This window comes from Neolamprologus multifasciatus, chromosome 17, assembly GCF_963576455.1.
Source record: "Neolamprologus multifasciatus chromosome 17, fNeoMul1.2, whole genome shotgun sequence".
NCBI lineage: Eukaryota > Metazoa > Chordata > Actinopteri > Cichliformes > Cichlidae > Neolamprologus > Neolamprologus multifasciatus.
The window spans coordinates 2,126,038-2,150,598 of record NC_140455.1 but is presented as its reverse complement, the minus strand read 5'-3'; the positions used below and the strand labels follow the sequence as shown (position 1 = coordinate 2,150,598).

Below are 24,561 nucleotides of genomic sequence, written 5' to 3'. Positions count from 1 at the left end.
GACAGACACGTTGCACACCTTTCTTCTTCCTCCCAGGTTTAAACTGAGAGTTCTGACCCACTTTCTGCCATTGTGAGTCCATTATTGTTCTCAGGCCTGCTGTTGAAATGGGATCAAGTGACGTGGGTGGAGCTCTGTAAGTACGTTTAAGTCTTTTCCAGACTTGGATCATATTTTCCTCAGTACTAAGAAGGAAAAGAAGGGAAGAGGTTTCTCCTAAGTGGGTTTCGAGCAGGTGAATGTCTGAAAATGGTTCAAATATGGCATTGAAATGGAAGGAGAGTATAGAGACTTGTGGCAATCATGCAGCTTTTTGTTTAATCAGTAGGACTATGCACCATTTATCCTGCACTTGCTTAATTATACATCCTCTGCATGCTGTCATTAGTGACACGTATGACTCTGGGAAACCTCTTTCTCAGCCTGTGTCAGCTGCCTTTCCACCGCCGAGGCCTTCTAAAGAAAAATGGCTGCTGTGGGGACATGCTGACCATCACTCCCCAAGGAAGCATTGAGACCCATTTGTCTGAGGATTGGCATTGATCACCGGCCCCTCTTCAGCATCTCCACTACTCATTGAGTTAGTAGACCAATTATGTGGTTCAGAGAGTGTTTAACTTAGCGGGTCATCTCAGAGGGCGCAGTATCAGCACCCAGGTCCTTACAGAGATACTTATGAAGATCAATGCGCTCTAAGGGATGTATAGGCCTCTATCACTTAGTCAGTGCAGTCATGGAGGTGCTGGAGGGTTTTTCTCACCAACAAAAACCACAGTGGTCATAGTGTTTCTTCATAGCTGCTTACAATAGTGATTTGCTGCTGATCTCTGTTATCCTGAACCCTTATTGCCGCTTCAGTGTTGTCAGTTAGGAGGTTTGGTGTAACCTGTCACGTCTCTTATTTACATGCAGCATTTTTTGACAGAAGATTCCAGAGTTCAGCATGAAATGTTTGGTGTGCATCCTCCGTGTCCAACACTTAATTTAAAAAAAAGGTTCAGGTTGTGCAACTGTAGCCAATATTTGAGTCAGAAGATGATACAGCTTAGATGGTTACAATAAAGCTTTTTTTGAAGGCCAGTAAAAAGGCCAAGGCTCTCTCTTCTGGTTAAAAGGCCTAGCTTGTGGCTAGAGCTGCCTGTTCTCTGTTCGGTCCATATTTCATGTACCAACTTTTGGATCAATTGCAAATTAAATTATTGTTTTTCAGTCAAGTTTGAGATTTTGAAATAGGGGATTGTGACCAAGCCAGGGGTAGTTCTGACTGAGAAACTGAGCAATGCTCGCACAGCGGGGAATTTTCAGCCACAGCATGTCAGCTGAAAATTCACCACTACTTTATTGGTTGTTTTAGTGTAAACAGAAAATGATTTGGACCATAAACTATTTAGGAAAATCTTTATTAAGGTCATAAGGGAAAAAAGAGAGTCGTTTTTTCATAGGCTTCTCTGCACTTAAGCATCTTTTTACAGCCAGAAGAGACGCCCCCTGCAGGCCTCTAGAAAGAATGTAGGCACTTTTCAAAGTGCAACAGTTCTGTGATGTATCCTGGCGACTTTGCTGATGCTTTGACTTTTCCGGGCATCAGTGTGAGGCTCACATGAAATCCTTGATACATATTAAATATGCTTCAGGCGTTTAGGCTCCTCTCTGCTTATTTTCAGGTTCAGATCTTGGTAGATGGCTACATACCTGCACAACTCCAAGTGTTCCCATCAGCCTCAGTGCAGCTGTGGTCATGAAGTTAACTAATTTCACCAGATATTAGCGGCGCCATCATATAGTAGTATACACCTTACACCTTAACCCAACAACCAAACGATCCTGTGTTTGGTCCTGGGTGGTGACAGATGAAGAAGATGATCTAGGATCCCTGTACGTTTGGCTTATAGTACACTTGAGTTAGAATCAGTTCAGATGTTTCAATTTCCCGAATATGATCTCAGCACATAAATGCAACACATTTGCCACCTTTTAGAAGGATCACCGTGATGTTGAGCACAGTTACTAGTGTGAGGCCAGTTACACCAATTAAACCAGCTGCTATGAAAGAGTGTTTATCTATAGACTGAAAATCATGTGGCTGTAGTTTGTTGAATCACTTTCTGCTTCATGCTTTAGTGTTGGTCTGAATTCTCTGCTACTTTTTCACATCTGCATGTCACTCCAGGGTTTTCTCAGACAGAGGTGAGTATTTGGCAGTTTGGACTTCACAGTGTGACTCTGCTGTTTTCTCTGGGATTCAGCTGAGTCATGCACACCTGCAAAGCTGATTTAGACTGCAGCCAAAAGCTGGCACAGCGCACACTGTCTACGGGTAAACACAGGACCGTGAAACAGGCTGCTGATTTGCGTATTCGCTGAGGAATAGAGCATCTCTGTTATGATGAACTGGCCTTACATGCTCTTAGATGGATGTGTTAACTCAGTTATGTAATAACTCTGATTCTCTGTGAAATACATTAACTGTTTAAATCAGAAGCTGCCATGAGCTGCTTTGACAGGCTGACGCTCCCTCTTTAGCTTGGGTGGAGATGAGACAGCTGCTCCCGGCGTCACAGTTCACCTCGTAGTCAGGCTGCTATGACGAGAGAAAGTCTAACTCAAGCTGCCGTCAGTGTAGTAACACTTCCTGAAGCAACAGATCGGGCCGGGTGTTTCTATTCTCTTGCACAATAATGCAGTAGTTTCCAGGGAAAGTAAATTCCACGCTGCTTCTCTTATAACTCAGGAATGTGAAACATTCCCAGCTTAGAATGGGTTTCAAACAGTTTGCTGATAAAGTGTTACATCTCCAAGATAAATGTGTCTAGACGTGGCTGTTTCTTATCGCCTTACATCGGCCACCGGGGCTGCTACACTGGTTTAAACCGAGGAGCTCACCGTTAAAGTAACAAATGGAAACCTGTCTTCTTCCTTGACCTCATGCACATCTCCCCTTTGCCACCGTCCACGTGCCCTTCCTCATCAACACCCTGGCTCTGTTCTACAACTTTGGTAAATCCTGGAAGTCTGATCCAGGAATCATCAAAGCATCCGAGGAGCAGAAGAAAAAGGTAAAACCTGTTAATTTTTTGGGGGGTGTATTTCACAGAGAGGCTGTTCTTGTGGACTGAGCGTAGCATTTGTTTTGACGTGTTGGTGTATGCTGGCACGAGGGCTAATGTCTCTCTCTTCCTCTCATTATCACACACTAATAGGAGACAACAGAGGCTCTTCTTGTTATCGGGCCCCACATCCCCATCCTGTGATTGATGAGAGCTAAATTTACCCTGCATTGTTAGCACAGTGCAGCGGCTGGGCAGTCACCTCAGAACAAGGCGACAGAGCCCTCTGTTCCCTGTGGAGGATCCCCGTCCAGCTCTTGCTGTCCTTTGATGCCGAACTTTGGATTTATTTACTTTTGTTTGAGATTTGTTGTTAAAGCAAGCTGATAAAACACAAGAGGAACAACATTAGCTAACGCAGGAACTGAGCCGTAAAAAGAAAGGCATTGAAATTGAATTGAGATCTTAAATTCATATAAGCCTTTGTCCCAATTCACTGTGAGTCAGCCAAGCTTCCAGTGTGAGCATTCAGCCTCAGCTTGTCTTGTGTTGCAATGCCAAAGATGAATTTCCAGGGTTTTCATTCTCTTTTGTCTTTCTCTTTTTTTTTACCCTCCCCAGACAATTGTGGAGCTTGCAGAGACGGGCAGCCTGGATCTGAGCATATTCTGCAGCACCTGTTTGGTAAAACTCTTTTGTTTGTTTGTTTTTTGCCCCCAAGCAAACTGTAACTTCCAGCAGAACAGATAACGCTAAAGACGTATCATTTGTTTTTCCCCGCAGATACGGAAGCCCATTCGGTCCAAACACTGCGCCGTGTGCAACCGCTGCATTGCCAAGTTTGACCACCACTGTCCCTGGGTGGGGAACTGTGTGGGTACGTTAAGAAACAGCACTGCAGATTTACGAGGATCACAACAGCACATGCACAAAGAGCTCATGTTTTTCCTCATGTTTTATAAAAGCTACAGCTAAGCTGACTGAAGGCTCTGCTTTCAATTTACTCTGCTGCCGCACAACAGAGAGACGAATAAGTGTATATAGGTTTTTATGCCCCGTCGTGGAACACTAGCAGGGCCGTAGTGTAGATCAGCGGTCCCCAACCCGGTACCGGTACCGGGCCCGTGAGTTGAGGCTCAGGTGTGAAATGTATGGTTTTCAGGGTTTTTATCGGTTTTCAGCGTTATTTTGTTATCGTTTTTATCATTAACTCGGTTTTCCTGGGTCTTTTCATGTGTGTTATGAATAAATCTTCTTTTTTCGGTACCGGTACTAGTTTTATTTTGTTGTATTTATCCGCGACACCTTAAAGGCCGGTCCGTGAAAATATTGTCGGGCATAAACCGGTCCGTGGCGCAAAAAAGGTTGGAGACCGCTGGTGTAGATCACCTTAAGGTTCGAGTTAATGCACAGGCACTAGGACAAATAAACAAGCAGGTAATAATTTGTCATAGAAAGTAAAGAACCTGTAAAAACAAAGAGTCGAGGCAACAATGACGAATGGTTTAATGACGGGGTGCAGGAAATGAAGAGGAGCACAAAGCAAACCAGCCTTAAAATGAAGTGCTAATGGAAAGTATGTGTGCTGAGGATTGTGGTGTGAAAAGCAGTGTGCAGGGGAAGGAAGGCGTGGCAGAGGGCTTGTAACACTTTGAAAGCATGCGGTCAGAATGGAGCTTTGAAAGTGAGGAAACAGTCTGAACAAACAGCAGGTCCCTCCTCCTGACAGTCCTCTCAGCCTGCTGCCACCACAGAGCTCATAAACCCAGTCAGTACAATTATATACACTGAATTGAATATTACTAATATTAAAATATTGTATTTTTACCCAAAAACAAATCATACAACATGCCTGCACACCCCCAAGTTAATGAATGTTTTCCTGCACAATAAAACCTTAAATCCTGAAGTAAAAGAATTCAATTTTTTGGTTAAACAAATGTAACCAGTAATGTTAGCTGGGCCAAGCTAATGTGTCATATCGTGTGCAAGCTCTACTTTTGGCCCATTGTAAAGTGTCTCTGAACACTGGAATAGGTTGTTTAAGGTTATTTTAAAGCCTGTCCTACTCAAATATTCTCATGGACATTTCATGCACTTAGGACGTTATACATGTAGGTTGAAAATGTATAAAAGCAATCAGATGATGCACCGTGTCTCTGCTGGTCCATCCGCATTTTAAAGTTGTTAAGAAGGATTTTAACAACATTTAACTAGTTAAAACCTGCAGATATGTGTGCAAAACCTTCAGTAAAAATGTAGCTGAACTTCAAGAGAAAAGGATGAACAGCTGATATTTTAGCACATGCCAAAGTTTCCTTGATCTCTGTCGAGAGTCAGAGTCCAGTATTTGGCAAAAGTCTGGGTTAGAGTCGATGTCAAGACTGTTATCTACAGAGATACAGTCCAGTTCATTTCAGAGAGAGTCAAGTGGATCCGACTGCTCTTTATTGTCCAGCACAGCACGAGTCCAACCAGATTGATGCTCGGAGAAGAAAGAGAGCTTAACCTGGAGCACAGGAAGTGTGGGTGAAAGTAAAGGTGCAGTGTTGGGGAAGAACAGAGCCACGTGTGCGTGAGCAGCGATTATTCGAGTGACAGGGCAGAGTTTTAAGGGAGAAGCTCAAATCAAGTAATCGTGTTCTTAACTTGCATTAATGAATGATTACTTCTGCATTTCTCTGTTGTCTAACCTTCAGTTCTGTTCAAACAATTAAACTGAGAGCTGGACGTGTATCGCTGTGACATTAGGACACTTGTTTCTTGTGTACAGGAAGTGGGAATCACCGCTACTTCATGGGTTACCTCTTCTTCCTGCTCTGCATGATCTGCTGGATGATGTACGGCTGTATCTCCTGTAAGCAGAACATACCACTTTTAAAAACGTTGCTCATTTCTCACGCCGCTCCTGTTTCTCTGCTAACGCCTTTGCTTCTCCCTCGCTCCTCCCCCAATCAGACTGGAGGATCCACTGCGCCACCAGTTACGCCAAGGATGGTTTCTGGCTCTATCTGACACAGATCGCCTCCTGCTCCCCTTGGATGTTCTGGATGTTCCTCAACAGTGTCTTCCACTTCATGTGGGTGGCCGTGCTCATCATGTGTCAACTCTATCAGGTACGAGTTTACGTCACGTTCACGTCGGGAAAAGCAGAGAGGTGGTGTTGTGATATAAGTGAGAACAGCTGTAATCGCTTTGTCTCTGAGTAGCGAGCTACGTGCTACGTTGCAGCTCACCTCTTTGCTCTGACATCTTGTAGATCGCCGCTCTCGGAATCACCACCAACGAGAGGATGAACGCTCGGAGATACAAGCACTTTAAAGTTACAGCCACCTCCATCGAGAGCCCCTTTAAGTAAGCGACCTTCATTCTCACCAGCTCACTGAAGCTGCAGCTCAGGTTAAACCATTGTGTCATCCAGCTTTGGAGCAGAGGATGCTTCTGCACAGTGAGGGGAAAAGGAGTTTGTGGTTTTCTTACATTCTTAAAAGTTTAACGACACCAACTTCTCCCAGCAGTGTTGTCTTTTTTAAACTCACTTCAGTGTAAGCATCATTTTAAATATTATTTCCAAAGAAACAGAAAATTTTTTAAGTCAAAAAGTGAAAAACAAGAAAACAGAAGCAGGTTTTTTCTATTTAGTGATTTCTTTCTAAAATGGACAATTAGCAGCTGTTCAGGTCAGTTTCTCGGCTTTGAATTTCCTCAAAAAAGTGAAAGATTTTTGGTTGTTAGTTGGTACCATAACAGGAAAATGCATCAATTTGAAATAAGGCAAAATAGATTCAGGACCTTTACTGAACTGATTAAGTTTAGGGGGAAAAACATTTCTAAACAGTATTTTCAATTTCAATTTAATTTTATTTATATAGCGCCAAATCACAACAAAAGTTGCCTCAAGGCGCTTCATAGATACAGAGAAAAACCCAACAATCATATGACCCCCTATGAGCAAGCACTTTGGCGACAGTGGGAAGGAAAAACTCCCTTTTAACAGGAAGAAACCTCCGGCAGGCTCAGGGAGGGGCGGGGCCATCTGCTGTGATTGGTTGGGGTGAGAGAAGGAAGACAGGATAAAGACATGCTGTGGAAGAGAGACAGAGATTAATAACAGATATGATTCAATACAGAGAGGTCTGTTAACACATAGTGAGTGAGAAAGGTGACTGGAAAGGAAAAACTCAATGCATCATGGGAATCCCCCGGCAGCCTACATCTATTGCAGCATAACTAAGGGAGGATTCAGGGTCACCTGGTCCAGCCCTAACTATATGCTTTAGCAAAAAGGAAAGTTTGAAGCCTAATCTTGAAAGTAGAGATAGTGTCTGTCTCCTGAATCCAAACTGGAAGCTGGTTCCACAGAAGAGGGGCCTGAAAACTGAAGGCTCTGCCTCCCATTCTACTTTTAAATACTCTAGGAACAACAAGTAGGCCTGCAGAGCGAGAGCGAAGTCCTCTAATATTAGTACTGGCATATAGTCGAACACTAGATATTACTACTAGATAGTGCAGGTAATTTCACTCAGCTGTATCATTGGCCTGTATTTGTACACAGAGAAAGAATTCGGCTCTGTTTTTGTCTTTAAACTCAGTGTACTTAACACAGCAGTAAAGCATTTTTATACGTGCAATGGTGCAAAGACGTTTGAATAAATGAATAAATGAATAGAGGGCAGATAACAGGCTGCTATATGTGTATGTATAAAATGCTTAAGCTTGCAGCATTAATTCCCCTCTCATGTCTCTCTGCAGTCACGGCTGCATCAGAAACCTCATAGATTTCTTTGAAATCCGCTGCTGCGGCCTGATCCGGCCCGTCACGGTGGACTGGACCACACAGTACACAATAGAATACGACCAGACGTCTGGCTCGGGCTACCAGCTGGTGTAGAGGAGGAGGAGTACGAGGATGAAGAGGGGAGGGGAGCGTGAGCAGAGCGTGGATGGATAAATGGACGACCCTCACTCTCCCTCTCCACCCCTCCTCTGGCGAGCATATCTGAGTGATGGCGTTCTTGTGAGCACCTGCTTTTTGGACCATCTCTCCCTCACCGATCAAACAACAACAACAAAAAGAATCAGCCAGGACTAGCATGCTGTTACGGGGCAACACCACACCCACCCCCTCCTCCTGGCCTTCACCACCACCACCTTTACTACTATTACTACTACTATTACTCTACCTTTGCCGCTGACCAGCTCTCTTCCTCTCTTCTCCTGAGCTCTCTGGACGGTGCGTTGCTGCCAGGCACAAATGACGAGGAGAGAGGAATTACAAAACTTAAAAGCTCTTCTATCCGGAGACTCGACACTGCAGAAAAAGTAGAGCCACGAAGAGGCGACGCTGTTCTTTCCCCGTCCCCCACTCGATATCTTATTTATGGTGTCCCTGTCCGTGTGCCCCGTACATGTCTGTTTCTGATTGGTTCGGGCGCTCTGCCGTTCCCGTCACGACTAACTGTGGTGAAAGATAAAAGAAAGTTGTTTTTTTTTTAAATATATACGTGTATATGAAAAAAAGCAAGAAATCGTTTTAAAGTATGATAGAAATAAGGGAATGTCTTTTAAGGTCTTGTTTTTTGTTTTTATTCTGCACCGTGATGAGTTTGCAGCGGAGCTGATCATTTGCCAACCAGTGCTGAACTTGTCATAGGAGAGAGTTTGGTTAAAGGGAGCCGCTGCAGAAGTCCCACTCCTCACCTGCTCCAGTTAAAGCTGCTTTCCTCTCGAGACGCAGGCTTAGTGCAAACAGGAGGGGTTTAACCCCGGAGTAGTTGCTGTGCAGTAAGAACGCAGGCTTGGGAGCGCACGGAGAACGACTCCTTCAGCGGCGACCGCTCTAGAAACGTGACAGAAACGATCCTACAGACAATGTGATACTATGTGAGGTATATTTATTTTCAAGCTATTTATAGAGAAAGTAACTATGTTCTAGCACCATCATCTTTACATTTCAGATCAACTTAGCTGAGTAGGTTTTATGAGGCGTGCACACGTGTAGCTGTAGAAGACGGAGGGCAGAGAAGTTTGCCTGTAGGCGGCTACAGCGAGTGTATTTATTAGCTGCAGAGTTTAAGAGAAGGCAGCGGGAGGACAGATGAGTTTACGAGGGTTTCATTCCGTGTTTTTCTTCAGAAGCTGTACAGTCTTATTTGTTTGTCGTGTCATTTGTCTGCCTACATTATTGCACTGATATATCTTTTTTTTCAAGTTTGAATTTTTCTTTTTTAAATTTTGGCCATTACTGAACAGAAGCAGAGCTTCACGCCGACGCTTCCATTGTTTACACAGAAGGAAAAGGACGGGCCGCCTCGCGTCGCTTTCTGTTCGGACCCCCGCACACGCAGCCTGCTCCACAGCAGCAGGATGACCTGAGATGTCAAGAATGTGCATCTGTACATAAACATCACCTCCCTCTGCTTTTTCTTTTCATCAGTGTTAGCCCAACAGTGCTCCCGGACCTTTTTCTTTTCTTTTCTCGCGTTTGGGGGATTTCTTCCAAACAAGCCGAAAGGAGAAACTCGAGTGACTATACTCCAAGTGTATGACTGTAGCTTTTAGTGATGTCCGTCACTGCTGTCTATAGGCGTTTTAACTCTTAAGAAGCTCCACTGCATGTATGATGCTTGGGACAGCCGGGCTGTCGCCGCCCCTGTCGTCGTCGTCTTCTTCATGGTGACAGCCAAGCGAGCCCTGTATCTGTATATAGTGAATGTTAAGTATTTGCAAGTACTTTTCTGCATTTTGTTCATTTGTCCTTTTTTAGGTTTCTTTCTCTCAAATCCAGTGTATTTAGTGAAAGTTGTCCTTCAGGTCGCCGGCTTTCCAGTGGGACCCTCCCTGTGCAAGCGTGTAATATATTTGAATGTTCCATTTTTTGTTTGTTTTATTTCTACCTTATATACCGCTGGGTTTGTTATAACCACTGGATGTACAAATTGTAAAGCAAAGACACTAGAGAACTAAGGCAGATGCCATTTTTGTTTTATTTTGGTTCTGTTTTTTAAAAGCTGAAATGTGATCATGCAATAGTTTTAAGGATAGAGGGAGGTTATATTATATAAAAGGCCTCCGAAACTTTTGAGCCTAGTGTTTGCATCATCAGAAGGGGACGGTTATGTCATCATTACACGTTTCAAGCCTCCATCTTTACTAACCACTGATGTCACTGCTGCCCTAAGAACATGACACACAGCAGCTTTGTTTTGTGTGCTTTAATGGTCAGAAGGCCCTGACCCAGCTGTACATTTCATATCAGTAACTAGCCTCTTGTGTTCTAATAATGCCTTTTAAGTGAACATAGATATATGCAGGCTAGTTTTGTTCTTCTTTAGGGCAGTTCACCACTTCAGGCTCACACAGGACATGAATTCAAAGCCATCTCAGTCCTCACTAGTTCTTCCAGCAGCCTAAAAAGTCTCTCCTGTCTCCCCCCCCCTCCCCCGCCTCTCTCACCTTCACCATGTGGGATAGTAAAAGCAGAAAAAAAGAAAGCACATAATCATATCCAGTGCCTCTCTGCCCACCTCCAGACATCACTGTTACTCCGCTTCAGATGTAAACATATGGGCATGGTTCAGTTTTAATGGCTTTAATAATAAAATACAGTCAAATGTGACCTGTTGGTTTGTTCATGTTTTTTTTAATCATTTGTATCAACAGCATCAAAGCATAGAGGATGAAATATGTTCATGTTGGGCAGAGGAATGTAGACGAGTGACTGTGGTCCCATCACTGAGCGTGAACCAGAGCGCCGGCTCCTTGGCCATAACCGAACCCTTTGGGGCCAAAGTTCTTGGCATAACATGCTGTGGAGGGAAAGAAGAAACATCAACAAACCTCTCTACTTCCAATTGTCGTTCTATTTGAAAGCTTCTTAAATCACTGCTACCAGTAAATTATTTATTGTGTAAACCTGAAATGACACACAACACAAGCTAACAACACTGCGTCATGTTAGGTTGGAGCTGCTTTTTCTTGCACAACTTGATTCTTGGTGGCACAGGTTCAACAAAGTGCTGGATTTTCTCCAAACGTTGATCCATATTGTTTCACAGCATCACACAGTTTGCTTGGTTGCACATCCAGGTTGTGAATCTCCCATTGCACTACATCTCAGAGGTGCTCTACTGGATTGAGATCTAGTGACATACAATGAAATTGTCATATTCAATAAACTATTTTGAGATGGAGTGTCATCCTGCTGGAAGCAGCCATCAGAAGTGCACTGTGTTCACATAGGCAGGGTCGCGGTGAACAAAGCTCATTTGATACTAATGTGCCAAGAAAATCCAAACTGTTACCCCACTATGACCAGCATGAAGCGGGGATAAAAAGCAGGCTGGATCCATGTTTTCATGGTGCTTATGCCAAGCGCAGAGCCTACTGTGCAGAAATCAAGATTATCAGACCAGGGAATGTTTTTCCACGCTTCCATTGCTCAATTTTGGTGAGCTCATGACAACCGTAGCCTCATCTCCAAAAGTTGTGTCTGGTCATCTGGACGTAGCGTTTTGTGGGAGAAACATTTCATCATCATCAGGTGACTTCTTCAGTCTCAGCTGACTGCAGGTTTCAATCTTATAAACAGGACATTTGCATAATGACTGAAACCAGCCCACTGAAGGAACAAACCGGTGGGAGGTCAGTTCCTTCATCATGATTATGCAAATTCTCATGACCATTGATCAGTTATGAGGATGTTCACATCCTGGACAGGGAGGATTGCTGGTTTGAGCGCTGAGTCAAGGAGGCCATCTCTGAATTGAGGAGGGGGCCTAAGGGTACATCTGTCACCATCTTACAATGCTGTGATTGCAGCCGTTCCCCAGCTCTCTGTGAATGGTACTCATGGCCTTTGATCAGTGGTTGTTGATCAATGGTCATGAGAATTTGTGTAACCGGTGTGATTCTGCGTTGTGTCTGATAAAAAAGGTAAAAGAAAGAAAGACCTCCAAGTAAATAATTTGCCCACTCCAGCTCCTCTCCCACAGGGGAATTGTAGAAAAGGGGCTGGCATTTATTTTTACATTAAACATAAAGTATGCATTTAGACGTAACATATTTGACATAAGATAAAACAAAAACAACAACATGAAATCCGACATACCTGATAAAAAAAGGTAAAAGAAAGAAAGACCTCCAAGTAAATAATTTGCCCACTCCAGCTCCTACGACCAAATACAAACAGTGGGGAAGAGGGTTAGCTCAACCCACCACAACTTCCAAGCTAGCAAGGAGTATATATTCATGCTAGCATTTATGGCGCCTAAAACCCATTTATGATACATACATACTACACACTTGTAACATCTAACAAAAAAAAGGCTTAATAATGACAATAATTGAACTAAAATCACAATCAGAAACATCCAGGTGGCTAAATATGTATTATATGAGCGTTTTACAGTGTTGGGAAAGAAATTATACCAACCTCTCCCACAGGGGAATTGTAGAAAAGGGGAGAGGCAAATGGGGTACACTGTATTTATAGGGTTGCACCAAAGAAGAAGAAGAAAAGAATGAGGAGGGGCTCTAACTGATAATGAACATAACTACAGGCTTGGAGGTCCTAAAAGTCAGGTATAAAAGGAACAGTTTGGGGGTTTAGGACACATTTTGTGTAATTATAACAATGTGATTTATGACTCTGTTACATTTGCATAATCATGATGAAGGAACTGACCTCACAGCCCATTGTTCCTTCAGTGGGCTGGTTTCAGTCATTATGCAAATGTACTGTTGATTGAAACCTGCAGTCAGCTGAGACTGAAGAAGTCACCTGGATGATGACGAAACATTTCTCCCACTGAAAACGCTACGTCCAGATGAACAGAATCAACTTTTGGAGATTTACCTTCCTGGATGATTGAGAATGCATCAAAACGAAACTGTAGCCTCAGATTCCTGTTGTGAGCTGACAGGAGTGGTACATGATGCTTCTGCATACCTTGGTTGTAATGAGTTGTTATTTGAGTTGCTGTTGCCTTCCTATCAGCTTAAAGCAGTCGGGCTATTCTCCTCTTTTTGGACCCTTCTCTGATGAACTCGTGAGATGGCTGTGTGGGGAAAACCCAAGCAGATCAGCAGTTTCTGAAATGCTCAGACCAGCCTGTCTGGCACCAACAACAATGCAACGTTCAAACTCACTTAAAATCACCTTTCTTCACCATTCGTTTGGTCCATAAACCAACCAACAACATGAACCAACAGGACCTCCGTAGGTGGGTTTAACCATTAACACAACTGTGTCAAGATGTCTGCTGTGAAAGCAGTTTGTTTTCCTGTCGCTTGCACTTACAGTTTTGACCTCTATGACCCAGTGACTGAGCAGATCTAATCACTGCAACAGAAACCTCCTGTGTTTCCAGTCCTTTCAGTAGCAGCAGCGCCTGCTTTCCCAGCTTTAGCTGTTTATTTAACACGCACGTGTTAAGGTTCAATACCCCCGCTCTTTGGATTGTGGTAAAACAAAGACCTGCAGAATTTCCATTCTCTGTGTAGCATTCCTAGATTTCATTCAGTAAACCGCAGCGTTTCCTTGAGCTCTGTCTGCAAACATCGGATCTGCTGTCCACATCTGTCTTTGAAACACTCAGGCGGGGCACCGTAACAACATCCAGATGTTGCTGAAGCAGAGAGCGGACGTGTCTGTGAGAGGACAGCGAGCTGTCAGATTGATTGATAGCGGCAGCAGAGCTGAGGGTGTTTGTCTTTAGAGCCGAGTTGCAACATTCCTGCCCATCAGTGCACGCTTTCCTTGTGACGTACAGCAAACAAGATCTGCTGACAGTTGTGTTTACGACTGTTTCTGCCGGTGTGTATCACTCTTCTGTTCAAGCAAAGCATCCCATTGTGCTGAGAGGAGAGAGAGAGAGCTTGTTGTGGAGGTCAAATTGGTGAGGCTCTGTTAATATGACAGAGTCAAACATGCGACAACACCAGCTACAGCATGTTTCACTTCAGAAAGTCCATCCCATTTGACTTTTTGCTGATACGGTCACATTCACTGGCACAGGAGCAGAGAATAATTTGCATAATGCCGTTGATCTAATAAACAATTAGCTGAAGTTAACCGTTCTGTCTCTTTTATGTGAAGGCTTCATCCCTTGTGCAAGTCACAAGACTAACAGGACACACAGCACAATCTTAAAAGTGAGCAGCTTTAAATGTTCCCCTGGCTCAGTCCTGAGACTGATGTATGCAAATGCAATGGCATTAGCATGCTAACAATGAACATGCTAACATACTAGCATGCTAAAAAGCTTTTAACCAAATGCACATCAGAGACAGATGTTATCTGCTTTGCAGGTATTTGGTCACAAACTCAACTGTTTCAATAATGCTGATGGCAGCAGAAAGTTAAAGGAACACACACATTTAGAGGCTCTGAAACCCTGTACCATGTCATTGCAATACCACTTGTCAGTCTTCCTGGTTAGATATTTGAGGACGTGGGGAGTCCAAACAAACCTGACTCCAGTTTCTGCATTAAAGCAAATCTACCACAATCATTTCCAGCTCCATATTTTTATTGTTATTCCTGGACTTTACTCAAGTTTACTCTGTGTTATTTACTTAACACAGAGCCTTGGTGCAGCTGTGTGGAAAATAAAAACAGTTTTAGTTCTCCTCCTTATGGATTACAAGGAGGTCCTTTAAGCAAACTTTAATCTGACCGGTTCCCCCACACAAACAGGTTTGAACAGCAGTGTTCTCCAACATACATTTGCAATCTGACTTTCGAGCCATGAAGTGAGGTATGCCACACATTTCCTCACCCCAACCGGTCGTGGCAGATGGCCCCGCCCCTCCCTGAGCCTGGTTCTGCTGGAGGTTTCTTCCTGTTAAAAGGGAGTTTTTCCTTCCCACTGTCGCCAAAGCACTTGTTCATAGAGGGTCGTCTGATTGGTGGGGCTTTCTCTGTATCATTGTAAGGTCTGGCCAACTTAACTGAATTACTGAATTAAAACTGAACTCAGTTAAAATTGAATTGAATATTATTCATGAACTCATTAGTGGCGTGTCGATCTATCCAGTGGGAAAATGCGCTGGTGCTGGGATTGCTTTGTAGAAGCTGTAAGTAATCTCTCTTAATTCCTGGGTGGAGTTATTATGGTAGCGGAGACGTTTCTGGAAACCTTTTCAGGAAATCTAAATTGTGTCTGAAGCACTCTGTTGTAATGCTGGAATGAAGCATTGGAAATGATTTAGATTTATCTCACCTTTGCAGTAGATTTCTCCATCTTTCTCAGTCTGGGTGGTCGACTCCAGGCTCTTGCCACATTTTGCACAGCGGAAACAGTTCTTATGCCATGGCTGCAACGAAAAGCAGGAAGATTTGATCTCATTTGATCAGCTATTATGCTTTTATGCCACATCTAGATTAAACTGCACAGGCTTCTTGGATCATGTATCATCAGTGCTTTTATTAAATCCAATTAAAGCAACTTGGCTTTCCCACGGCCTGGGGCGTTTTCATTACACAGAAAATTACAGGTCATGTCTTAGCCAATGAGAAGCGCCTCTCCTCCCATTAGGAAACACATTAACAGCTCTGATAACGTCACCAGCTGTTACTCAGCTCATGCATGAAGCCACAAGTGATCACTGACAGGAAATGATCCACTCCTCCCACTTTGAGAGGCAACAGAAATCCAGCACACAAATCGTTTGTCCTCCATGGACAGCTTTTCATATGAGCAACTGCTCTGAGAGTTATTGATTTCTGAAAACATCCTGCCGATACGTCCCTAGACGTAAATCAGAGCACTGACAATAGCAGGCTTAGTCCGATTAACACCAGCTGTCCGGAAGCTCCCATCCAGACTCTGTGGAACGGCTTCAATCAGAAAAACAGCATTTGCGTTCTCTCATTAGGAGAAACCGCAGCAAACCTCCAGCGTGTGGTTCAGCACAGGCAAGACCATGTGTGTTCAATCCAGTCAATCCAGTCAAACCAGTCTCACCCCTGTGGTTTGCAGACTGTGATCCAGTGGAGTTCAAGGACCTCATTTGTTCTGGGACTGTTCGTGCTAAAGCTGTGTTTGATGAGAGTTGTGTAGCGCTGAGTGGAGTCTGCACACGAGAAAAGTGTTTTCTGAATAACATTAAATCACACTGCAGATTGCCATCGACTGATTTAAAGGTGTTTATAGTGCAAACAGAACAAAAACAGCACAAAGGTGCAGTTGTGTGTTCTTAAAGCAAGTCCACATTAACGTAATAATACATTCATAACATTTTGTGCCAAGGGTAATCATTTTTGAAACTGGCTGAACCAGTGAAAGTTAAATAGCTGACTTGGACAATGTCTTGAGCAGATGCCTCAATTCAGAGTTCATATTGGATTCATATTCAGAGATGCATCTCTCTCGTTTAAAGGGCACCTAATATGCTGATTTCAACTCTGTTGTTTTGTTGTTGTTTGTTAGTCCTTGTTGCAGATCTGCCGTAAGCACTCTCTGATTGGCTGCCTATCACAAACCAGAGTTTAGTGCCTGACACGACCATATTAGGCATATCCAATGTCAGCTGAAGCCGAAGATTCACTGGATTGCTTGTGACTTCAGTATTGTGAACCTTGAGCAACCAGCTATAAATGATGCAAAGTAGCACGTCCCTGCTGTTTATTATGTCCAAGACTGGATAGATCAGCTTTCAGTGACGTACCAGCTCATGGGGGTCACGATCCATCAAACCACACAAAACGTTAGTTCTCGTCACAACTGAGAACGACAAACGTGATCTTGACATGAAGCCTTTGTGTGATTTTGGTGAAGCCCTACAAAGTGGACACTGTGGTGAGATCTGTGGTGTGACCTTTAAACATACTTCAGGTAAAACTCTCACCTTGCCTGCCCCCATGATCTTCTCGGCTGCGTAAACCGAGTCTCCACACCGGGCGCATTTCTCCGAACCGCCAAACTTCTGAGCAAATTTGGATGGGTTGGGGTTGGTCGTGGGTCTGTGAGTCTGGGTCCTCGGGTGGGAAAGGGCAAATAAATATGCGACAAATTATTTCAGAGGAAAAGTTTATCGTTCACATATTCAACTCTCATTTTAGTCAGACTGACATTGGCCTGTAAATTCAAAGAGTCCTAAAATCAACATATCAGACTATTTGTGGTGCTAGTATTGAACGAAGTAGGACCCAAAACATTAAGATCCAGAAAAAAACCCGACTGCTCTGCTGTCTGTTCTCTGCCAATGGTGGGAAAATGAGCAGGGCACCATGGGGCCCGGAGCAATGCTTATCGAAGGGTGACTGCCAGCCTCAGTGGCCCCTGAATGAAGGTCTTTGTGATGGAGGATACAGCAGGCTGAGCAAGATCCTTCTGGTTACATAATAACTCTTTCATAATCGAATCACCTGACGTCTGAGGCAGGGCAATAATTATGCAGTGCAACAAAACCTTGGATGCAATTTTGCCTTAAGAGTGTCCAGAAAATATACCCAACCCATTCCCGGGCTACAGGCTGGAAGCTCGATGGAAAGCAACGATCCTGTTCGGTTAGATGATGTTTTTCACTCTTAGATCTTTACTTTGAATTTCAGACTTGCCTCATCTTGTACTCTGGGTCCCTTTTAAAATGACACCATTTCCAAGATTCATATCTGCAGACTTCATGGCAGATGAATCAGATCTTATCAGACCTCAAAGGACAAACATGTTTCTCATGTAAAGGAATGGATTTAAACCCACTGTTACAATGTACTGTGCTGTGAGTTACTGTACTAACATTATAACCCAAAAAGGTTAGTGCATGGCATTTTACTGTAGCTAATGGTCAACAGTGAGAAGCCTGTATCCTCTTCAAAGACAGGCCCCAGTGTCCTATCTCACAGTTTAAAGCAACGCAGCTCTGCACCAAAAGCTGTTGAATCAAATGATTATTATTGGAGGTAAACACTGGTTATAGAATCTATTTCCAGAAATTCTCGTTTTTAAAGGCAATATTCCTAGTTGTTCCTAGAGTATTTAAAAGTAGAATGGGAGGCAGAGCCTTCAGTTTTCAGGCCCCTCTTCTGTGGAACCAGCTTCCAGTTTGGATTCAGGAGACAGACACTATCTCTACTTTTAAGATTAGGCTTCAAACTTTCCTTTTTGCTAAAGCATATAGTTAGGGCTGGACCAGGTGACCCTGAATCCTCCCTTAGTTATGCTGCAATAGATGTAGGCTGCCGGGGATTCCCATGATGCATTGAGTTTTTCCTTTCCAGTCACCTTTCTCACTCACTATGTGTTAACAGACCTCTCTGTATTGAATCATATCTGTTATTAATCTCTGTCTCTCTTCCACAGCATGTCTTTATCCTGTCTTCCTTCTCTCACCCCAACCAATCACAGCAGATGGCCCCGCCCCTCCCTGAGCCTGGTTCTGCCGGAGGTTTCTTCCTGTTAAAAGGGAGTTTTTCCTTCCCACTGTCGCCAAAGTGCTGCTCATAGGGGGTCATATGATTGTTGGGTTTTTCTCTGTATCTATGAAGCGCCTTGAGGCGACTTTTGTTGTGATTTGGCGCTATATAAATAAAATTGAATTGAATTGAATTGAATTGAATATTCGCATTAGTGTAAAAACAAAAATATGTTTCCATACTCTTTTTTTGTCTCTTTATCCAAATCCAAATTCTATACTACTCCTTCCATACTGTGTAGGAATCTTGTGGATCTACATCTGGGAATTGACTTAGCCAAGCTGGATTGATAAAGAAGTGGAGTTTAGCCAATATTCCTGTAAGGTTTCTTTCCTCTCTCAAAGCGCTGTGGTGGGCGGGGACTGTGAAGAGCAGAGGCTTGTTCATGGTTATGAAATCTTTACTCTGAACGACACTACTCGGACAAGCTGATCTGTATGCAAACATACAGATTGTCTTGTTATTGCCATTTGTACGCATTTAAATTGCATCTGGTGATATTTTCAAATCAGGCAAAGATTCATATTACAGGACAGCGCTCACCTACATAGCTACATAATAACCTCTATTTCTGGTTTTTGTGTGAAGTAGTTTGTGTATTTGGGATCAGCTTCAACCTCAGTAAGTACGTGCTGACAATGGCACTGTGACAGTCAGCAGCCACAGCTTATAAAGATCATTACAAATAATGCAACACTAAACAGTGGCCTCGACGACCACACCGCAGCATTACATCTGTGTAATCATAACTGATGAATGGCAACACAAAGTTAACACTTTTTAAACTCCCACACAGAAACAATAAACATCACCAGAACTCAGACGGGAGCCAGGATACAGCAAAGTTACATCACTGCATACAGTAGTGATGTCATGAAATACCATGTGGACATGTTAACTGAAATAACCATTGTGATCACAGTTAGTCAGAGTTACGCTTTAATCATTATGTAAAGCGAGTGTTTCCTTCTGACTGTTGCCAAAGTGCTGCTCATAGGGGTCATGTGATTGTTGGGTTTTTCTCTGTAGGGTCTACCTTACAATATAAAGCACCTTGAGGCGACTGTTGCTGTGATTTGGCGCTCTATGAATGAAACATTCATTGAAGACCAGCTTACTCTTCAGGCTTGATTCCCAGCCGTTCTCCTCGATCCATGTTGAGTGTTCCTGCTCCCTGTCCATAGCCATAGCCTTTAGGACCGTATTTTTTCCCGTAGCACGATTTGCAGTAGATCTCCTGGTCATGACTGGCCAGAGTGGTGCTGTCCAAACCCTTCCTGCAGACCACTGTGGACACACACAGCAGCAGTTATGTGAGAGGAAAGGTCTTCTAAAATTCTTTTCACTTGGTTACATTTACATGTATTTACTGCCTAAATGTAGCACATGACATGTCTGAAATACTATAAAGATACTAAAGTATTCTAAAGTATTAGATGAAATTCTAATATTTATTATTAGACTCCTTTAGAGTAGCACAGATCCATCCATATTCAATCTTTTACTGGGTTTTAGTGCAGCCCCTCAGGTCCTCCTCCTTGTTTCTTTCCCTTTACAGTCGTTCTCCCCTTAAAGTCGGTGTTCTAAAAACTGCGTCAAGTCAAGTCAAGTCAAGTCAAGTTTATTTATAAAGCACATTTAAAAACAACCAAGGCTGACCAAAGTGCTGTACAATAAAATACAAATATAAAATACAATAAAACACAAGTACATAAAACACCTCACTGATAAAACAATAAGTTAAAACAGTAAGTTAAACCTTGCTAAAAGCCAATGAGAAGAGGTGAGTTTTAAGAGCAGTTTTAAAAGTTCCTAGGCTTGTGGAGAATCTGATGTGAGGAGGTAAACTGTTCCACAGTCTGGGTGCAGCCACAGCAAAAGCCCTCTCTCCCCTAGTCTTTAATCTGTACCTGGGAACATCTAAAAGCATCAGGTCTGCTGACCTCAAAGATCTCCTGGGGCGGTAAATGCTAAGAAGCTCTGCCAGGTAAGGAGGTGCAGTACCGTTAAGAACCTTAAAAACCAGCAGTAAAATTTTAAAATCAATCCTAAAAGCAACTGGGAGCCAGTGGAGAGAGCAGAGGACCGGAGTGATGTGGTCTCTCTTTTTGGAACCGGTCAGCATGCGAGCAGCAGCGTTCTGCACCAGTTGGAGGCGATGCAGACAGGAACGATCTAAACCAGCATAAAGGGAGTTACAGTAGTCCAGCCGTGATGTAATAAAAGCATGGACCACCCTTTCTAGATCGTTCCTGCACAGGTAGGACTTGACTTTAGCTAAAATCCGTAGATGATAAAAAAGATAAAAAGGTCCCTCTCACAAGCAGCACACAAAGAGCAGGTGAGCTGTGTGTCTGTGGTCACCTATTATGCTAACTTCTAACTCTGTATTCTTTGGGATTTCCTAAATTAGCCATGCAGGGCTCAAAATTCTCCACCCAGTGTCTGAAACATGGCCCTCCAGCTCCCCTCGTAACTAACTTAATGACATAATGTACCTGGAAAGGAAATTTACAGTGTCAGCTGACAGCAGTCCACTTTCTGTCAACAATAACTTTGTTATTAGATTGTTTGTAGTTTCTGTTTTATCCTCCCGTGTAAATTTAATGACCAGTTTTGACACCTCAGTATACATCGATAAAGACGCGGCTTGACGAACATTAGAATATCTCTCCCACTGAAAACGCTACGTCCAGATGAACAACATGACAGAAACAAGGGTTACTCCTAGTAGGTGTCCAAGGGGGGAAAGTAAAATATCTGATAGCCACAAAGGTCTGAAGAGCCAGTTCAAGAATGTGAAAACTAGTTGGTCAGCTGCTAAGAATGAGAGGTTCAAAGACCTCTCACATCTACAATAATCAACAAAACAAGAACAGATTCTTCAAATTCCTGAGTTTTCTCTTATAACTTTAACACCACTTTGATTGCAACTGTAGGTATTTAAAGAACATAAAGTAAGAGGTTAAAGAAAATCAATTCCAGCTTGAGGTTGGCTGTATACCAAAGGTGTTGGAAAAACTGACAGCATCTTGGCAGGTTTGTCTTAGCAGAGAAAGCAGCGTCTGTAAAAACAAAGGCTCCACGGGCGCTTTAGGCTGCACGCTTGTGCCCACGCTGGCTGCTGGGATTAGCTGAATTCTTTACACAATGGCCTTCGCTACGAGACTGTCTGAATCTGGTTTCAGATTTCACACAACTGGCAGGAAAAATGTCTCCATTCACGTCTGCACGTCTCCCAGCCAACACTGTCAAAACAAGACTTGCATGTCCCGTTGAATGGCACCTAAATCCTGACTTGCCCTCCTCAGTTTGTGATGCACTTTTAGGTTTTTTGACAGCACTTCCTCTTTGCTTCAACTACATGTACACTAGTATTCCCCATGTGTTGGCACAGGCACTGACTTTGTCTCAATAGGTGAGACAAAGACACAGATAGTGTACACAGAGTCATATGAGGCTGTGTGACTTCTCTGTCAGCATAAAGCTATCTTTCTTATAAATCAGTGAATGTCAGAAAACAGAGAATTTGGACAAAAAAGGAACAGCGAGTGCCCCTGCTCATCACCTCCTGGGTCAGACAAAGCTGTCTTTGTAATAGAGCTGCTCAAAAAGAAGAAACCCGCCTTTTGTGGCTCACACTGTTTTGCTCTTTTCTTGACAGCAGCTCTATGGAGAAACATCCTGATGTCTTCGCGAGGTCTTCACTGGAACATTTTCACTGACATTTTGAGGCTGGTTTGGGGTGAGGATTAGTGAGGGAAATGTCAGAGGAAGCTTTCTGAGGTGACCCGAGGAGGTGAAACAGAGTTCAAGCTTCGGCGGGGTCTACGCTGATGACAGGAACGTTGCTCAATCTTATTCCAGATAAAGTTATATTTGCATTTTGATGCAACATGTACTTACTGCAGAGAAAACAGCATTTATGGAAGCTCTTGCCATCACACTGCACTTCCTCCGCGTGGTAAACCGTCCCGTGGCATGCTGCGCACTTGTTGCCTCCGCCCCAGTTTGGCATGGTGTTTCTGACAAGAGACACAGAGATGATGAGAAAGGTTAAACATCTCGTCTGTTCCTCCTCTGAACTTCCAAACACGAGTGAGTAAAAAAAAAGGACAGCTGTGTTTTCTGTCATATTAAAGCACTGCAGGATTTATATCACAATAGCAATGATTTAACTGAAAATTACAGCCACAGGCCACAACATCTATCCCGACTGCATAAACAAAGTCAGCCCTGACAAAAGGGCAGACTAATACCCAGAGGAATGCTTGCGGGCGCCATGCCTCAGAGCTTTTGTTTCCTGATGAGCTGAGGCTGAAGGATGCAAACATTAACTGCACAGAAGAAGTGAGAAATAAACAGTGTCTTGTCACACCGTGCGTCTCCCTAACGTTTGTCCATTTGCCTGTAATTACAGATTAAATCCCACTAAATACAAATGCAACATTTTAAGTTTTCCCTCACATGTCAGCACAAAACAAACCTGCTATGATATCATAGTTTGGAAATTAAATTGTGATTGTTCATTACTTGAGGAGGGAAAACTAAAGACAGCAGAACACTCGAGACTATTAATCTTTTCTGTCACAGGTCTCCTCCCTGTTGGATTAGAGACTACAGCACAGGCCCCCATGAGAAGGGATCAAAGCTCACTAATGCTACACTTCAGCAGCTGATGAGAAAGTCGGTGTGGACGTGCACAGGCCAACAAGTCTGCTGGTGCTGGCTGTGGGAGTGTATTCCAGTCTATCTGAGAAAGAGTCTGAGCTTTGAGATCATGGCTGGACACGAAATCTTCCAGTGAAGCAAGACTAATGAAGCTGCACGGAGCTTCTCAAGAAAGATTCACTGAACCCTTTTCAAGAGAGGAAATCTGAAACTTATTATAAAATAAGAAATTAAGTGTTTTTTCCTGCCATTTCTCGCATAGACTACAGACTGCACTGGGACAATTGAAACAATAAGGCGACTCCATAACATATCAGTGAATGGTAATGACCTTATTTTATGTCTGTGAAGGTTCTCAGTCATCCAGGTCATCGTAGTCAAAGGAGCTTGCAAAGAAAAGCGTCTGGACTTCTTTAAGTTGCTTGAAGACGTTTCACCTTCATCCGAGAAGCTTCTTCAGTTCTAAGGTCAAATGGTGGGGAGTCCCAGATATAAACCTAGTGGGAGTTTCCCCCTCCCACAACCTCTGGCTGATTGGGACCCACACCCAGTTTCACACCTTGGCTCAGGCGATTAGAGGATCATCAGGGGGTCCTTTTGTCCCTCTGTGGGGGGAAACTCCCACTAGGTTTAAATCTGGGACTCTCCACCATTTGACCTTGAAGAAGCTTCTCGGATGAAGGTGAAACGTCTTCAACTAACCTAAAGAAGTCCAGACGCTTTTCTTTGCAAGCTCCTTTGACGACCTTATTTTATATTATTCTGGAATATGAACATATTGAAAAAAGACAGGAGTTAAATTCTTATTCTGTCAGGCACGAGCTGTAACTTTTTTGTTTTCATTTTTACAGTGAATTTATATTATTAATAATATTGTCACCCTATAAAAAAGCTGCAGCTAAAGTTAAAGTTGATATCACAAAGATGCATTTGTCTGCTGACTTTGCTCTTTAGGCACAGTTTGACCAGTTTGTGCGATACTTGATTATAACTGGCTAATGAACAGCTGAACACCGAGCAAAGAGTTTTGTATTAACGTTAGCTCACTGCTGTTTTCTGACATTGAACCTCGTTTCTTAAGTACATCTAAGTTATCAGTGAAACGCACAAAACAGCGCAAACGTTGCCCGATAACTAGTCTACAAACATTTTGCACCAACAAGATTAATTCAATAATTTCTGTAATTCAAAAGTAATCTTTTTGTCTTATCTTGTCACTGGAACAGTGATTAATTCACACCGCGAACCCAAACCGGTTAAACAAAAAAAAAATTACCTTAAAATATTTTTTAAAAAGAAGAAAAAACAGCCAATATCCAAAAGTGGTTGAGCTCCACCTCAGAGTGTGAATGGTGTATCCAGAAACCTCTGCGGTACCTCCAGCACACACACACCGTACTGCCACACGACGCTCCGCTCCGCACA

General features: G+C 43.2%; 2 protein-coding genes across 3 annotated transcripts in view; one reads left to right on the top strand and one right to left on the bottom strand.

The window, feature by feature from the left end:
* Positions 1–10,665, top strand: part of zdhhc17 (zDHHC palmitoyltransferase 17) — a 44,341-nt gene extending 33,676 nt beyond the window's left edge. The window contains exons 12-18 of the mRNA XM_085138934.1: positions 2,934–3,056; positions 3,669–3,731; positions 3,831–3,924; positions 5,821–5,904; positions 6,006–6,163; positions 6,307–6,401; positions 7,800–10,665. Coding sequence (XP_084995060.1) covers positions 2,934–3,056; positions 3,669–3,731; positions 3,831–3,924; positions 5,821–5,904; positions 6,006–6,163; positions 6,307–6,401; positions 7,800–7,938 — 756 coding nt within the window. The 3' untranslated portion in view covers positions 7,939–10,665. The remainder of the gene's footprint in view (positions 1–2,933; positions 3,057–3,668; positions 3,732–3,830; positions 3,925–5,820; positions 5,905–6,005; positions 6,164–6,306; positions 6,402–7,799) is intronic.
* Positions 7,645–24,561, bottom strand: csrp2 (cysteine and glycine-rich protein 2). Of its 2 annotated transcripts, none has more exons than XM_085138937.1 (6): positions 24,413–24,561; positions 22,372–22,490; positions 19,584–19,752; positions 16,899–17,028; positions 15,272–15,365; positions 7,645–10,855 (listed from the first exon to the last, which is right to left on the bottom strand). In XM_085138937.1, exons 2-6 carry the CDS (start codon positions 22,481–22,483, stop codon positions 10,779–10,781), a joined length of 582 nt encoding a protein of 193 aa, XP_084995063.1. In that variant the 5' UTR covers positions 22,484–22,490; positions 24,413–24,561; the 3' UTR covers positions 7,645–10,778. The 2 variants fall into 2 exon arrangements, with proteins under 2 accessions (XP_084995063.1, XP_084995062.1); XM_085138936.1 differs by lacking the exon at positions 24,413–24,561 and adding an exon at positions 23,468–23,732.